Source organism: Nyctereutes procyonoides, unplaced genomic scaffold (assembly GCF_905146905.1).
Source record: "Nyctereutes procyonoides isolate TBG_1078 unplaced genomic scaffold, NYPRO_anot_genome, whole genome shotgun sequence".
Lineage (NCBI taxonomy): Eukaryota > Metazoa > Chordata > Mammalia > Carnivora > Canidae > Nyctereutes > Nyctereutes procyonoides.
In genome coordinates this window covers 57,156,164-57,173,774 of record NW_026575135.1, presented here as the reverse complement: position 1 = coordinate 57,173,774, position 17,611 = coordinate 57,156,164, and the positions used below count along the sequence as shown (strand labels likewise).

General features: G+C 36.6%; 1 protein-coding gene across 2 annotated transcripts in view; it reads left to right on the top strand.

The window, feature by feature from the left end:
- Positions 1 to 17,611, top strand: part of SLC12A2 (solute carrier family 12 member 2) — a 112,252-nt gene that overhangs the window by 59,679 nt on the left and 34,962 nt on the right. For both annotated transcript variants that reach the window (XM_055302082.1, XM_055302081.1), the window contains exons 11-15: positions 5,428 to 5,535; positions 6,754 to 6,877; positions 7,931 to 8,032; positions 15,738 to 15,893; positions 17,175 to 17,274. In XM_055302082.1, coding sequence (XP_055158057.1) covers positions 5,428 to 5,535; positions 6,754 to 6,877; positions 7,931 to 8,032; positions 15,738 to 15,893; positions 17,175 to 17,274 — 590 coding nt within the window. The remainder of the gene's footprint in view (positions 1 to 5,427; positions 5,536 to 6,753; positions 6,878 to 7,930; positions 8,033 to 15,737; positions 15,894 to 17,174; positions 17,275 to 17,611) is intronic.

Sequence of the window (17,611 nt, the reverse complement as noted above, 5' to 3'; positions counted from 1 at the left end):
TTCATACAAATTTTAGAAAATATTTGCCTACAAAAATTCTTGCTAAGATCTTGATAGGAACGTGTTAAACATATGTATATATTTGGAGAGAATTAATATGTTCACTATGTTGAGTGTTCCATTCCATGAACACAGTATGTTTCTCCATTTATTTAGATCTTTAGTTTCTTTCATCAGCATTATGTAGCTTTCAGAACTCTACATGTTTTGTTAGATTTACACCTAAATATTTCATTTTTATTTTGAGTATTTTTATTTTATTTTTTAAAGATTTTAGTTTTAGTATTCTCTATACCCAATGTGGGGCTGTAACTCACAACCCCAAGATCAAGAGTTGCATGCTCTACCAACTGAAGAGCTCACCAATTGAATTGCATGTTCAACCATTATTCTAAATTAGTTCAGTACTGATTGAAATGAGTTTTCTAATGAGAGATGTCTTCATAATTGCTTTATATTATAAACTTCCTTTTGAAAAGGTATTGGTGAGCAGGACTAGTGTTATTTAGATAAGGCCCATGTAGTCATGCTGTGCTAAACCCTCATTGAATAATATAATTAAATTCTTAATGGATATCGGAAAGTTTGTGACTTGTTAAAACATATGAACTATGTAAAAGATAATAGTACTCGTCTAGGGATACATGGGTGGCTCAGCAGTTGAATGTCTGCTTTCAGCTCAGGCTTGATCCTGGAGTTCCGGGATCGAGTCCCAGATCTAGCTCCCCTTGTGGGGCCTGCTTCTCCTCCCTCTGCGTATGTCTCTGCCTCTCTCTGTGTGTCTCTTGTGAATAAATAAATAAAATCTTTAAAAAAAAATACTACTAGTCTGGTGTTTAGAAAATATCAGCCCTTCTTTTTATTGCCTCTATAAGGTTCTGAAAGCAAAATGAAATTTTTGTGAAATTTTGGGTTTTTACAGAGAAGATTATACTAATTCAAAGTGAAAACTAAAAATTTTGATTCCTAATGTTTTTACAGCTTGTCAGAATAATTGAAAGTTCACTGTATTTTAGAACCATGTACATTTTATATACAATACTTAGATTTTGTAATAAAATTTGTGACTTAAATTTTTAATGGCATTATTTTTATTTTTAGTTTTAGGCAATTGACTGCATTTTCAGTGGTTATAAATATTGAACTCAATTATGTAATAGAAGTTTGTTTGTTCTAGTCACAAGACTAGGCATAGTTGTAGGAATGAAAGAAAGTATTCATATCCAGCTAATGATTCAGGCCAATTCTGACATTGATATTATGTATGAAAAGCACAAATGTTGATCTCTGCCCAGTGACTGAAAATGCCAATCAGATTTCTGTGTGGTTACCTTAAAATACAAAAGTGTGTTGTCTTTTTCAAGTCTAGTATGGACTCATTAAAGCAAAAAGGAGTTTGGTTTATATAAAGCTGCTTTTCTAATATAACTAAGTAAGTTTTTTAAAAAAAAATTTAAATGTTTTGGGAAATGAAACTAAAAGGAAAAAACATCCTGTAAATATGCAAATTGCTTGTCATTTGGAGAATGAAGAATAATACATAGAACATATCTGAGGAAACAATAAGTTGGAGTCTGATCATGGAATCTATACAAAGTCACACTTGATAACATTGTGTTTTGCATGTAATTGGCTTTTCTTTATTTTTTTTTTGTAATTGGCTTTTCATACTTTAGGAGAAAAAGTGATTTGGGTCACCTTAAATTTTTTATTTTACTTATATAGTCTTAATATAGTTCTGCATTTTTAAAAAAGATTATTTATTCATGAGAGAAAGAGAGAGGCAGAGACACAGGCAGAGGGAGAATTAGGTCCTTACAGGGAGGCCGATGTGGGACGTGATCCCAGATCCCGGGATTACGACCTGAGCCAAAGGCAGGTGCCCAACTGCTGAGACACCCAGGCATCCCTAGTTCTACATTTTAATGTCCTCTGAAACCTTTGACTCACCATTACTTAATAAACAAAGTGTGAGCCTCTTTGCTCTGTCACTCAAGACCTTTCATAACCAGACTTGGGTCCCATTGCCTTCTATCTGTAGTGAATTGTAGTGATTGCATGTTTGTGTACATACACATGCTTACCCTATTTTTGTTTTTTGGGATTTTTTTTTGTTGTTGTTGTTGCTTCACACTGTTGGGAATGCACCTTCTTTTTTTCTTTACGTTTGTCGAAATCTGCCAGCTTTCAAGGAAACCCAGTTCCATGAAGATTTTCCTTCATTGCCAGTCATCAACACATACAAACAAACATCCCCCACACGAAATCTTACCATTCATTTTACTTGCTACTTTTCTATCTTATTGGATTTTTGTCTCCCCCACACCTACCCTTTCTCCCCCCTAGAGAGAAGACCTCTGGTTTTTTCATCTTTGTTTTCATTCTGTATTCTGAACAACACTGATGTTACCATTATTTAAATTCATGATCATTGTCCTTGCTACTCATATTTTATCTTTAAATGCTGGGAAATCCAGAGGTTATTGGTAAATATAGAACTAGAAAACTGGGAACTTGGCAAATTCTAAAAGCATAATGTTTCAAGATGCTAAGCACGGGGCATTATCAACCTCAGTTCAGAGGTGACGGAAGAAGAAAATTTTTTCCTCAATACATGATGGATAAAAGGTTACGGTTATATAATGCTTGTGGTGTCTTTTTTGCCTTAATCCAGTGATGTATCCTATTCTCTCTTGTTTTCTTCATGTATCTCCCATCTTTGCACTTATCTTTGAGGTCATTATAGACAGGCACAGAATTTTGTGTTTCATAAGTATATAGCAGAAATCAAATCTGCTCATTTTTATCTTGATCCATCTTACGTGTCCTTTATAATCTCCTTTCCTAAAGACAGGATTGGCGATGCTAATCTAGCATTAATAGCTGTGAAGCATGGTGATTGTGAAAAACACATGGCATATACCTAACTACCAAATTGTTACTAAAGAGATGAATAGAAAATAATCTTTTCAAGGTATTTTTTTTCTCCTTGAAATGCTTAGAGGGGAAAATGGTAATGTTCATTAAAGTTCAAAACTTTAATGTTTTCTTCATTTTTAACACTGAGTCTTTTGAAAGTTATAGGGGGAGATACTTAAGTAAAACAAGGTGGGATTATGTACACTTGTATCCAGATTCATGCATTATGGGCAGAGATTGTTCCTGTAACTAAATTTACATCTAGTTTGAAGTATGAAATCAAAATAAAGTGTAAAATAGTCACAAACCACTTAAAACCATATTTCCTTTTCTCCTTGGTCTCAGTTGGCATGGGCTTGGTCAATATAAATGAAAAGTAGGAGCACCTGGGGTAGCTCAGTTGGTTAAGCCTCCGACTCTTGATTGTGACTCAGGTCATGATCTCAGGATCATTATGGAGCACTAGGTTGGGTGGCTCTGAGCTGGGCGTGGAGGCTGCCTAAGATCCTCTTTTTCCCCTCTCCTGCTGCCCCTCTTTCCACTTGTACTGTTTCTTTCTTTCTTCTTTCTTTCTTTCTTTCTTTCTTTCTTTCTTTCTTTCTTTCTTTCTTTCTTTCTTTCTTTCTCTCTCTCTCTCTCTCTCTCTCTCTCTCTCTTTCTCTCTCTCAAATAATGTTTTAAAAATATATATGTTTATTTCCATATATGTGGAAAGCAAATCTCTACTAAAGATGTAATGAATTTAGGTGATAGTCATCATTTACTACTGGTGAAATTAATAATAGTTGGGTCAAGTTGACAGTACTTGAATCCACCAGACAACTTTTTTCCACCTCAATTTTGTCTTTTCACAATTTTCAAAAATGTGAAGGAACAGTGCAGTGAATACCTGTATACCTACTCCTTCAATTAAATTTACTGGTTGTTTATATTTTACCCCATTGCTTTATCTTTGTGTGTGTGTGTGTGTATATATATTCTTTTTCTCCTCAAACATATGAGAATAAATTATACACATCAAAAACCCATCATTTTGAAGTATTTGAAATATTCTGCATGAGCACAATATAATTATCCCACTTCAGCAATTTAATGTTGGCAAAATACTGTTATTTAAATGTATATTCCATCTTCCATCTTTACCCACTTGTTTCAGTAATGTCCCTTACAGCTATTTTTCTTAGATTCAAGGTACAATCTGATTACACATGGCATTTAGTTATCATGTTATTTTAAAATCCTTTAATCTAGGATTTTCCAGCCTGCCTGTGTTAACCTTCCAGGACATTGATATTTTAGAGTTCAGGCAAGTTACTTTGCATTTTGCCCTTTAGTTTGGTTTTATCTGGTTGTCGTCTCATGATGTGAGTGATCAATCATTTTTTTAAAACTTCATTAGGAAAATGTTTGAACATTATAGGAAAAGAAGTGTAATTTACCTAACATATATTTTCTAGTTTTAACAATTACCAGTGCTTGGCTGACTTTGTTTTATTTATAACTTCCTACTTTCCAGATTATTTAAAGACAGATCATAGACTTTAGATCCTTTCAGGTAGAAATATTTCCACATTTAGCTCTAACATTTAGCTCTAAGGTCTCTTTTTAAAAAGAAAGAAACATAACCATAGTACCAATCTTCTATCTTAACATAAAGAAAGAAAGAAAGAAAGAAAGAAAGAAAGAAAGAAAGAAAGAAAGAAAGAAAGAAAGAAAAGAGAAAGAAAAGAAAAAAAAGAAAAGAAACCTACCTGACAGAAGTGTATTGTACCATCTTAAAATATTCCTGCCAGAAAACTTATACTTCAGTCTGATGAACTGTCTAGTCTTGTCAGTTGACTAGAAATACAGAGGTGAAAACAACTGGTAACACACGTTGGAGGTATAGTCAGCAAAATCCAGAGTGTGAGGCTTTTACAGGATAGTGACCTAAAAATAATAAAATGTAAAGGAGACAAACAGTGAACCTGTAGATTGAAAAATACTTAGGAGACATATCAGCCGGATTTAATGTGTAGTCCCTTTGTGGACCTAGATTTAAACTATTTTTAAAGGCAAGAAAAGATGGACAACTTGGGTGTCCCCTTGGATATCAATAGGGTATTTGGTGATGTTAAGGAATTACTTAATTTTCAAACTATGACAGTGACTTGGTAGTTAGGGTTTTTAAAGGTTCTTTTCCATTAGAGATACATACTGAAACATTTATGCATTAAGTGATATCTGGGGTTTGATTTGCAGTGATGTGAGGATTGGTTCACTATGCTATCCTGTCATTGTGTGTCTTTAAAATTTTACCAAATAAAAAGATCGAAGGTAAGGACTTGTGATAAATCTGTTTCAGAAATTTGTAATGCACATAACCATTATTCCAGTTCATTATTGCTATATTTCCCCAATATGAGTCTCCTTCCTTAGCATAATAAAGGTGTATAGTACTGTTTTGTTTTGTTTTGTTTTTTTGAGTTGTTTGTAAGACTTAATTTTCCATTTTTTCCCTTTCTTAAGGTAATGAGCATGGTGTCAGGATTTGCACCTTTAATTTCTGCTGGTATCTTTTCAGCTACTCTTTCTTCTGCATTAGCATCCCTTGTGAGTGCTCCCAAGATATTTCAGGTAGGTATTTTCACATTATAGACTTTATTGAATGGGAATTTATGGTAATATATTTCAGTTTGGGATTGTTATTTTTTTCAAATCATTTGTTTACTTCTATCAACCCTGTATGTGTATATTATATATATACACATATATGAGCCAGGTATGTTTGACTTTGTGTGTTTGAATGTGAGTGTTTCTATTCATATGAACTTTAGTGCATTTACCTACTGTCAGGCTGTAGTCCTTGAGTTGTCTTTCTGGAAGTGGTGATAGATTTTTGCTTTTTTCGACATAATCTCGTTGCTCAAATTTTTATGTCTTACCAAGAATAAGGAATGCATTCCAGGCATAAATCAGAAGAATTAAAGGATCTTGTCCCACTTAGCATGATGTCAGCCTTTATGTTTTACTTTACAAATATATGAATGCCTCCATATACCACATGTAGTGTTAACTACTCGGGGTAGAAAGATAAGGTAGACATTATTGCTCTTTAATGAGCATTAAATAAACAGCTGATACTGAATAGGAAATACTTTATATTATTGAGTCCAAAAATGACACGTTGATTCTGCAAGCCTCGTTCTTAATATTTAGTTGTAACCAGTGAGTACAGTAAATGTAGACTATATACATAAGTGGTTAAGTTTATAATTAGGATGTTTACCTACCTTAAGTCTACGATTGAGACTTTTTCTTAATGTAGGTCACACATGTCCTACTCATCAAGTTTTCAAATTTCTTTTATTCATGTACTTCTTAGATTTTTTTTTTCTTCATAAGGGAATTTCAATATGAGAGTGGGATAAGGCAGATAAAAACTTCAGTGGTGGGGCAGCCTGGGTGGCTCAGCGGTTTAGCACTGCCTTCAGCCCAGGGCCTGATCCTGGAGTCCCAGGATCGAGTTCCACATCGGTCTCCCTGCATGGAGCCTGCTTCTCCCTCTGCCTGTGTCTCTGCCCCCCCCCCCCGTCTCTTATGAATAAATAAATAAATAAATAATATTAAAAAAAAAACAATCTTCAGTGGTATTCTAAACCAACTACCTTTTGATTCTTGAAATGTTTGGTTTTCTTTATAGATTGTAAGTAAAGCAGTGTGATATGGGAGAAGTTAAAGGGACCAAGAATTAGAAACTTGTGTTCTATTCCTGAATAACTTATTAAAACTCTAAGGAAATCTGCATGTCTAATTTCATTATATTTCCTTCTAATATTTACATTTTTTCACTAGGCTCTTTGTAAGGACAACATCTACCCAGCTTTCCAGATGTTTGCTAAAGGTTATGGGAAAAATAATGAACCACTTCGTGGCTACATCCTAACATTCTTAATTGCCCTTGGATTCATCTTAATTGGTTAGTCATATAAATGATGTGCTAATATAGATTTTGGAGTATTTATAGTATTAGGTCTAAACATTGAATTATTAAATGATAAAACCTTACTAGGCCTAAGTTAGTTTCTTTGTGATCAATTGAAAGACTATATAGAAAATACTGCCAATACTCAGTACATTTTTGTGAAAATTACTACCATCATTAACCTCCTGAGATGGAACTCCTACATTCTTGTCCCTGAAACAAATAATAGCATAAAGGAAAGGATTTCACTGCCCATTCAAAGGTATAGGTTCCACTGAGCTATTTTTTCTTGGCACTTGTGAACAAATGAAGCTTCCGCTGCTAAAAATGATAATGGGCTTTTATTAAATGTTTGATGATACAACCAAATGTGGAAACAAATTCTAATGTAATGCTGCTAGATATCTATTTGGTAAGGCTAGTTTGGGAGAACAAAATAGCAATGTTGACTAAAGTTTCTTAGAATCCAGCAATTCTCTTTAAGAGTATTTACTCTAGAGAAACTTGCATGTATACTCAAAGAGCCACATGTAAGAGATTTTGAGTATCATTAATTATAATAGTAAAAAATGGAAGCAATCTAAATACTAACAGAAGAATGAAACTGCAGAATAATATTTAGAAGTAAAAAAATGAATAAAATTGATTTTCATGTATTAATATGAATGAATTTCAAGTATAATATGTACCAAATCAAATTGCAGAATAATTAATATAGTGTGATATTATTTGTCTTAATTTTTAAAATACCCAAAACAGGACTGCCTAACGCTTATGGACTATATATGTGTTTAGTAACTATATAATATCATTGGAAAAAATATACCAACATTAGAAGAATGAAGTTTAAAGGATTTCAGCTGTAAACTTAAGGTTTGATTTCTGAAAAGTAAAGCATGAAATATATATGACAAACTCTAAGTATTCATTAAGTCTGAATGGTAGATATGAGGGTATTCGTTAGGCTGTATTCTAAAGGTTTAAGATAATATTATTTTTTAAAAAGTCAAAAAATGATGATAAATATACCTTATGTTTCTTTTTCAGCTGAACTGAATGTTATTGCTCCAATTATCTCTAACTTCTTCCTTGCATCATATGCATTGATCAATTTTTCGGTATTCCATGCATCACTTGCAAAATCTCCAGGTGATTTTATATTTTTTAAAAATCTTCTATATTAACTAATGTCTTTGATTTTAGAGAAAATAAGACTTCTAACACATTTTATTTTTTTCTTTTTATAATAAATTTATTTTTTATTGGTGTTCAATTTACCAACATACAGAGTAACACCCAGTGCTCATCCCGTCAAGTGTCCTCCTCAGTGCCCATCACCCATTCACCCCCACCACCCGCCCTCCTCCCCTTCCACCATCCCTAGATCTTTTCCCAGAGTTAGGAGTCTTTATGTTCTGTCTCCCTTTCTGATATTTCCCACACATTTCTTCACCCTTCCCTTATATTCCCTTTCACTAGTATTTATATTCCCCAAATGAATGAGAACATATAATGTTTGTCCTTCTCTGATTGACGTACTTCACTCAGCATAATACCCTCCAGTTCCATCCACGTTGAAGCAAATGGTGGTATTTGTCGTTTCTAATGGCTGAGTAATATTCCATTGTATACATAAACCACATCTTCTTTATCCATTCATCTTTCGATGGACACCGAGGCTCCTTCCACAGTTTGGCTATTGTGGACATTGCTGCTAGAAACATCAGGGTGCAGGTGTCCTGGCGTTTCATTGCATCTGTATCTTTGGGGTAAATCCCCAACAGTGCAATTGCTGGGTCGTAGGGCTGGTCTATTTTTAACTCTTTGAGGAACCTCCACACAGTTTTCCAGAGTGGCTGCACCAGTTCACATTCCCACCAACAGTGTAAGAGGGTTCCCTTTTCTCCGCATCCTCTCCAACATTTGTGGTTTCCTGCCTTGTTAATTTTCCTCATTCTCACTGGTGTGAGGTGGTATCTCATTGTGGTTTTGATTTGTATTTCCCTGATGGCAAGTGATGCAGAGCATTTTCTCATGTGCGTGTTGGCCATGTCTGTGTCTTCCTCTGTGAGATTTCATGTCTTTTGCCCATTTCATGATTGGATTGTTTGTTTCTTTGGTGTTGAGTTTAAGAAGTTCTTTAGAGATCTTGGAAACTAGCCCTTTATCTGATACGTCATTTGCAAATATCTTCTCCCATTCTGTAGGTTGTCTTTAGTTTTGTTGACTGTATCCTTTGCTGTGCAAAAGCTTCTTATCTTGATGAAGTCCCAATAGTTCATTTTTGCTTTTGTTTCTTTTGCCTTCATGGATGTATCTTGCAAGAAGTTACTGTGGCCGAGTTCAAAAAGGGTGTTGCCTGTGTTCTCCTCTAGGATTTTGATGGAATCTTGTCTCACATTTAGATCTTTCATCCATTTTGAGTTTATCTTTGTGTCTGGTGCAAGAGAGTGGTCTAGTTTCATTCTGCTGCATGTGGATGTCCAATTTTCCCAGCACCATTTATTGAAGAGACTGTCTTTCTTCCAATGGATAGTCTTTCCTCCTTTATCGAATATTAGTTGACCATAAAGTTCAGGGTCCACTTCTGGGTTCTCTATTCTGTTCCATTGATCTATGTGTCTGTTTTTGTGTCAGTACCACACTGTCTTGATGACCACAGCTTTGTAGTACAACCTGAAATCTGGCATTGTGATGCGTCTTCTATGGTTTTCTTTTTTAAAATTCCCCTGGCTATTCGGGGTCTTTTCTGATTCCACACAAATCTTAAAATAATTTGTTCTAACTCTCTGAAGAAAGTGCATGGTATTTTGATAGGGATTGCATTAAACGTGTAGATTGCCCTGGGTAACATTGACATTTTCACAATATTAATTCTGCCAATCCATGAGCATGGAATATTTTTCCATCTCTTTGTGTCTTCCTCAATTTCTTTCAGAAGTGTTCTGTAGTTTTTAGGGTATAGATCCTTTACCTCTTTGGTTAGGTTTATTCCTAGGTATCTTATGCTTTTGGGTGCAATTGTAAATGGGATTGACTCCTTAATTTCTCTTTTTCAGTCTCATTGTTAGTGTATAGAAATGCCACTGATTTCTGGGCATTGATTTTGTATCCTGCCATGCTACCAAATTGCTGTATGAGTTCTAGCAATCTTGGGGTGGAGGCTTTTCGGTTTTCTATGTAGAGTATCATGTCATCGGCGAAGAGGGAGAGTTTGACTTCTTCTTTGCCAATTTGAATGCCTTTAATGTCTTTTTGTTGTCTGATTGCTGAGGCTAGGACTTCTAGTACTATGTTGAATAGCCGTGGTGAGAGTGGACATCCCTGTTTGTTCCTGATCTTAGGGGAAAGGCTCCCAGTGCTTCCCCATTGAGAATGATATTTGCTGTGGGCTTTTTGTAGATGGCTTTTAAGATGTTGAGGAATATTCCCTCTATCCCTACACTCTGAAGAGTTTTGATCAGGAATGGATGCTGTATTTTGTCAAATGCTTTCTCTGCATCTAATGAGAGGATCACATGGTTCTTGGTTTTTCTCTTGCTGATATGATGAATCACATTGATTGTTTTACGAGTGTTGAACCAGCCTTGTGTCCCGGGGATAAATCCTACTTGGTCATGGTGAATAATTTTCTTAATGTACTGTTGGATCCTATTGGCTAGTATCTTGTTGAGAATTTTTGCATCCATGTTCATCAGAGATATTGGTCTGTAATTCTCCTTTTTGGTGGGGTCTTTGTCTGGTTTTGGAATTAAGGTGATGCTGGCCTCATAGAACGAATTTGGAAGTACTCCATCTCTTTCTATCTTTCCAAACAGCTTTAGTAGAATAGGTATGGTTTCTTCTTTAAACGTTTGATAGAATTCCCTGGGAAGCCATCTGGCCCTGGACTCTTGTGTCTTGGGAGGTTTTTGATGACTGCTTCAATTTCCTCCCTGGTTATTGGCCTGTTCAGGTTTTCTATTTCTTCCTGTTCCAGTTTTGGTAGTTTGTGGCTTTCCAGGAATGCGTCCATTTTTTCTAGATTGCCTAATTTATTGGCGTATAGCTGTTCATGATATGTTTTTAAAATCGTTTGTATTTCCTTGGTGTTGGTAGTGATCCCTCCTTTCTCATTCACGATTTTATTAACTTGAGTCTTCTCTCTCTTCTTTTTAATAAGGCTGGCTAATGGTTTATCTGTCTTATTAATTCTTTCAAAGAACCAACTCCTGGTTCTGTTGATCTGTTCCACAGTTCTTCTGGTCTCGATTTCGTTGAGTTCTGCTCGAATCTTTAATTAACTCTCTTCTTCTGCTGGGTGTAGGATCTATTTGCTATTTTTTCTCTAGCTCCTTTAAAGGTTAGCTTTTGTATTTGAGTTCTTTCCAGTTTTTGAATGGCTGCTTGTATTGCGATGTATTTCCCCCTTAGGACTGCTTTTGCTGCATCCCAAAGATTTTGAACGGTTGTATCTTCATTCTCATTAGTTTCCATGAATCTTTTTAATCCTTCCTTAATTTCCTGGTTGACCCTTTCATCTTTTAGCAGGATGGTCCTTAACCTCCACGTGTTTGAGGTCCTTCCAAACTTCTTGTTGTGATTTAGTTCTAATTTCAAGGCATTATGGTCTGAGAATATGCAGGGGACGATCCCAATCTTTTGGTATCGGTTCAGACCTGATTTGTGGCCCAGTATGTGGTTTATTCTGGAGAAAGGTCTTGTGCACTTGAGAAGAATGTGTATTCATTTGAGTTTGGATGTAAAGTTCTGTAGATATCTGTGAAATCCATCTGGTCCAGTGTATCATTTAAAGCTCTCGTTTCTTTGGAGATGTTGTGCTTAGAAGACCTATCGAGGGTAGAAAGAGCTAGATTGAAGTCACCAAGTATAAGTGTATTATTATCTAAGTATTTCTTCACTTTGGTTAATAATTCGTTTAAGTATGGCAGCTCCCACATTCGGGGCATATATATTGAGGATTGTTAAGTCCTCTTGTTGGATAGTTCCTTTTAAGTATGATATAGTGTCCGTCTTCATCTCTCACTACAGTCTTCGGGGTAAATTTTAGTTTATTTGATATAAGGATGGCTACCCCTGCTTTCTTTTGAGGACCATTTGAATGGTAAATGAGTCTCTTGTAGACAGCAAATAGATGGGTCCTGCTTTTTTATCCAGTCTGAAACCCTGCGCCTTTTGATGGGGTCATTAAGCCCGTTCACGTTCAGAGTTACTATTGACAGATATGAGTTTAGTGTCACCATGATATCTATTCAGTCCTTGTTTTTGTGGATTGTTCCACTGAACTTCTTCTTAAAGGGGAATTTTAAGAGTCCCCCTTAAAATTTCTTGCAGAGCTGGTTTGGAGGTCACATATTCTTTCAGTTCCTGCCTGTCTTGGAAGCTCTTTATCTCTCCTTCCATTTTGAATGAGAGCCTTGCTGGATAAAGTATTCTTGGTTGCATGTTCTTCTCATTTAGGACCCTGAATATATCCTGCCAGCCCTTTCTGGCCTGCCAGGTTTCTGTGGAGAGGTCTGCTGTTACCCTAATATTCCTCCCCATAAAAGTCAGGGACTTCTTGTCTCTTGCTGCTTTAAGGATCTTCTCTTTATCTTTGGAATTTGCAAGCTTCACTATTAAATGTCGAGGTATTGAACGGTTTTTATTGATTTTAGGGGGGGATCTCTCTATTTCCTGGATCTGAATGCCTGTTTCCCTTCCCAGATTGGGAAAGTTTTCAGCTAGGATTTGTTCAAATACATATTCTGGCCCTCTGTCCCTTTCGGCACCCTCGGGAACCCCAATTAAACGTAGGTTTTTCTTCTTCAGGCTGTCGTTTATTTCCCTTAATCTGTCTTCATGGTCTTTTAATTGTCTGTCTCTTTTTTCCTCAGTTTCCCTCTTTGCCATCAACTTGTCTTCTATGTCACTCACTCGTTCTTACACCTCGTTAACCCTCGTCGTTAGGACTTCTAGTTTGGATTGCATCTCATTCAATTGATTTTTAATTTCTGCCTGATTGGATCTAAATTCTGCAGTCATGAAGTCTCTTGAGTCCTTTATGCTTTTTTCTAGAGCCACCAGTAGCTGTATAATAGTGCTTCTGAATTGGCTTTCTGACAGTGAATTGTAATCCAGATTTTGTAACTCTGTGGGAGAGAGGGCTGTTTCTGATTCTTTCTTTTGAGGTGAGGTTTTCCTTCTAGTCATTTTGCTCAGTGCAGAGTGGCCAAAAACAAGTTGTATTGGGAAAAGGAGAAAAAGAGAGGAGAAGAAAGAAGGAAAGAAAAGATAAAAAGAAAAAAAGAAAAAAAGGAAGAAAAAAAGAAAAAGAGGGAAAAAAAGGGTGGGGGAAGCAAACAAATCAAAAAGCAAAAACAAACAAACAAACAAACAACATCAACAAAAAAAACACGGGGGAGTATCTTCTGATTCTGTAGACTTTAAGTCCCTTGACTTCCCCTGCAACTTGTCCGTCTAGCTGGTCTTCTGGGGGAGGGGCCTGTTGTGCTGATTTTCAGGTGTTATCACTTTGGGGAGCTGCTCTGCCCCCTGCCTGGTGCAGGGCTCAGTGGGGGTTGTTTACCCCGTGAGGCCCCTGGAGGAACAACCCCAGTGGCGGCTGCCAGCTCCAGAGCCCTGGATTCAGCTCCCGCAGTAACTCCAGAGCTCTCCGTCTGCAGGGGCCTGGATGCTCCGGGGGCGGGGCCGCTGATCTGCTCAGCTCCCGCTGGAGCGTCCTTGTTGTCCTGGGTGGGCCCTCCCGGCCTCTGCCTGTCCCAGGGGGAGGCCGGATCCTGGGCTGTGTCCCCGGCGCCCTGTGCTCCCGGGCCTGCGCTGTTGGATTTGTGCTCCCAGCGGGGCAGCCATCTCTCCGCGGAGCGGTCGCCCGAGCCCCTCCCAGCTGCTCCCGGGTCCAGCCGTGCACGCTGCAGCCCTTTAGAGAGCTAGGCGCACTCTCCCTGGGGCGCAGGTGTCTGTTAGTGTCCCAGGGAGCCCGAGGGCATCCCCGCCCTCCTGCGGTCCTGCCCTAACTCCCTGCGGGCCCCTTTCCACCCGGGAAGGTTGGTGCAGCTCCTGCTTCTCTGGGACGGGGCTCTCCTGTCCTGGGGACGCTCGCCCCGGCCTCAGCCCGGCTCCTCGCGGGGCCCCTCCCCCTCGGAGGCCTTTTGTTTCTTTATTTCTTTTTCCCTGTCTTCCTACCTTGATAGAAGCGCGAACTCTTCTCACTGTAGCATTCCAGCTGGTCTCTCTTTAAATTTAAATCCCAAGCCGAATTCGTAGATTTTCAGGATGATTTGAAGGTTATCTAGGTAATTTGGTGGGGACAGGTGATTTGGGGACCCTGCTCTTCCGCCATCTTGCCCCTCCCTCCCTCTAACACATTTTAAAAGATGGTATTATGAATGGTTAGCCCATTAATACTCAGTCAGCCTTTTCAGTTGAGTCAAATTAAGTGAGTCTTCAAAGATCTCTTTATCAGGAAGTTTCCCAGTAATGTACTATTTCTTGTCTTTGAGCATTTAAGATAGCATTGATCTCAAATTCTGACTAACACTGTGAAAGAATTATTGTGCTTTTCTTTCCCTGTTTTTATTGTTTATTTAGCTGCTTTCTGTTTAAGTTCTGAGAACATTATTGTGGTATAGCTAACCTGCCCAGAAGAAAATTTTCAATACAGTAAGTTCTGTAGAGTTCTATTATAAAGGGTCTCTAACAATTGAAAAAGTGCCTCCATGTTCCTTTATTGAGGGCTTTTTATTATAAACCAGCCAAAATAGCAGTTGGACATCAGGGAAAGAATTGAAGGAACAAAAAGTACTTTTCCTTCTAAGGACCTAAAAGTGTCTCAGAACTTTAAGAATAAATTTTAGAAGTATATATATGGCTATAAAAGGACAGCACAAGAGATGATCGTGTTGGACTCTTCTTTATCTTGGCTGTATTAATATCAGTATCCTGTTTTTGATATTGTAGTATCATTTTGCAAGATGTTATCATTGAGGGAAATTAGGTAGAAGGTCCCCAGAATTTCTCTGGATTCTTTCTCATAACTTTGTTAGAAATTAAATTTAAAAATATAAAATATATTAAATTATAATTTAAAAATATTTTTTGGGAGGGAGGCACCTGGGTGGCTTAGTGGTTGAGCATCTGCCTTTGGCTCAGGTTGTGATCTTGGGTTGGGGTCCTGGGATCGAGTCCCACATCAGATTCCGTATGGGGAGCCTGCTTCTCCCTCTGCCTATGTGTCTGCCTCTCTCTCTGGGTCTCTTATGAATAAATAAATAAAATATTTTAAAAAAATAAATAAAAATGTTTTTTGGCTATGGAATTAACATTTTAAAACATGGTCTTCAGCATTGTTTTGAGTGAGCTTAATTGATAAAGTTTCTATACTCAACTGTTAATTTTTCTAGTAAGTAGTTGAACTTTTAACAATTTTCAAGAACATTTTGTTTGAACTTTTTTGTATATTCATTAGAATATAGATATGTCTCATGCTAAAATCCAGAACATAAAACTACACTATGAAGGACTGGATTTGAAACCTTCTTTCAATCTTTTGTAGTTTTTGCCATTCACAAAGATAGGTTGACTTAAGCTTTTTTTGATGAAGAGTTTATTGAATACAGAAACTAGTAACAAAGAAATAGAAGTAAATAGATGGGCTCTCTTCATGGCCTTCAAAAATGGTGAAACTAAATTATGCTCAATAATGCTCTGTGACTTTACTATTATACATTAGCCTTATACTTAATGTTTAAGGCAACCACAAAGAAAGTTATCTTGTGCATACATATGTACTATTCTCTAAAGCAGACAAGCTATATGAGTGACTTGATGTATCTCTTTTATTTGTGATTGTTAGGGTGGCGTCCTGCATTCAAATACTACAACATGTGGATATCACTTCTTGGAGCAATTCTTTGTTGCATAGTGATGTTCGTTATTAACTGGTGGGCTGCATTGCTAACATACGTGATAGTCCTTGGGCTGTATATTTATGTTACCTACAAAAAACCAGGTCAGTAGTTTTTTAGATTTATAATTTCAAGCTAGAAAACATCTAGAAGTTCCTTGTTACTTTTCATATCTAAGCATCATTTTTTGTGTACTTGAAAGATGCTTTGTAAAGCCTAAAATACTTCATTTCCAAATGCATGTAGTTTTAGTGAAATAATTATCACAGGGCTTTATTCTCTGGAATTCATTCTTATCCATAAATTTAACTAATCCTACTTAGAAAAAAATGACAAATTTATATTATTAACATGTTGCTGGCCCACAATATATTTTAAATTTTTCTTTGAAAGGATTAGACTTAGTGGAATAGCTTCTGTAGTAGCAGTTAGCCTTATAAACAAGCCTATGTATTACTACTGTAGTATCAGTACCTGCTGTATAGTAAGTACCATGGAATTTACAGTATATTAGAAAGACAACATCTTACTAGCAGGAAAGATTTGACAAAGGTATTTTAACTGGAAAATAGACTACCCAGAAGGTGTCACACTAGTAACTGTTGGGAGTATCTCCACATAAGACCATGATACTGGATTATTTTGGGATTGGTCCAATGTAGTATTGTGACCTCTAACTCTGAGGGAAGAACCAGTGAGAAAGATTTGACAAGTTGGGCCCCAAGAGAATAGTTCAGAAAGAAATTACAAGAGTGGTTGCAGTGTAGTCATCTGAAACTGAGGAAACATTTCGTAATCCAGATATGACATAATGAGGTTTTGGATAAGAGTGCTGGCCTTAGAAATTAAATGGACAAAGAGGGTAATGTTTTAACCATCTTAGAAACAATTATTTCTCTAAAATAACAAATGTCTAAAAATCATATTTGATGTCCAGGCTGTTTATTCAATACAGATTGAAATTTGCCTGTTCAGGTAACTTAAACAGTTAAGTGCTATAAATGGTACTTTCAGAGTTTTGAAAGCTTTCAGTCAGGAATCTGCCTCTTTTCCATTAGGCCACTGGCTATATAAACAATAATTTTAAAATTATTTGTGGAATACTTTTAAGTTGCATGTATGTCAGGTCTGCAGCCCTGTCACCTTAGTTTTTTCAAAATTTTACTTTAAAAGAAATTACATTTCAAATTAGCATTATCATAGCGTTGTGCTATGGACTTGAACTATTGAAAGTTCTGAGTACATTGGTTTATTTTAGAATTGATTTTTTAAAATATGAAAGCACTGTTTACTACTCTGTATCAAATTGATTATTGGCTAATCAACAAATCAAAAGTACAGCAAAAATTTTGATGTGTTGCTGCATAAATACTCTCTTCTCACAGATGTCAACTGGGGATCCTCTACACAAGCTTTGACTTATCTAAATGCACTGCAGCATTCGATTCGTCTTTCAGGAGTGGAAGACCATGTGAAAAACTTTAGGTAAGCAGTAAGGTAATATAGGAACATTTGTCCTAGGTGGCCGTCAGTTCTTTACTTACCATTCAGTAACATTTTCATGTGTTATTTCATGAGAAGTTTCCTGAAAGCATAGAATATTGCTTTTGTTTGTTTGTTTTGGTTGGACTTTGGGCCATTTATTCAAAAACAGGGATGAGATTTGTTACTTATCAGAAATTGACAAAGAGGTGAATGATCTAACTTAGAAAAATGTTATGAAAGTGAAAGTGTTAGTCTCATTTGAAGGCTTTTAAATGTCAGCTCTCATAAAATGAACAGTTTCTTCCCCTTGTGGCCATCAAAATTTTCTTAGTACTAT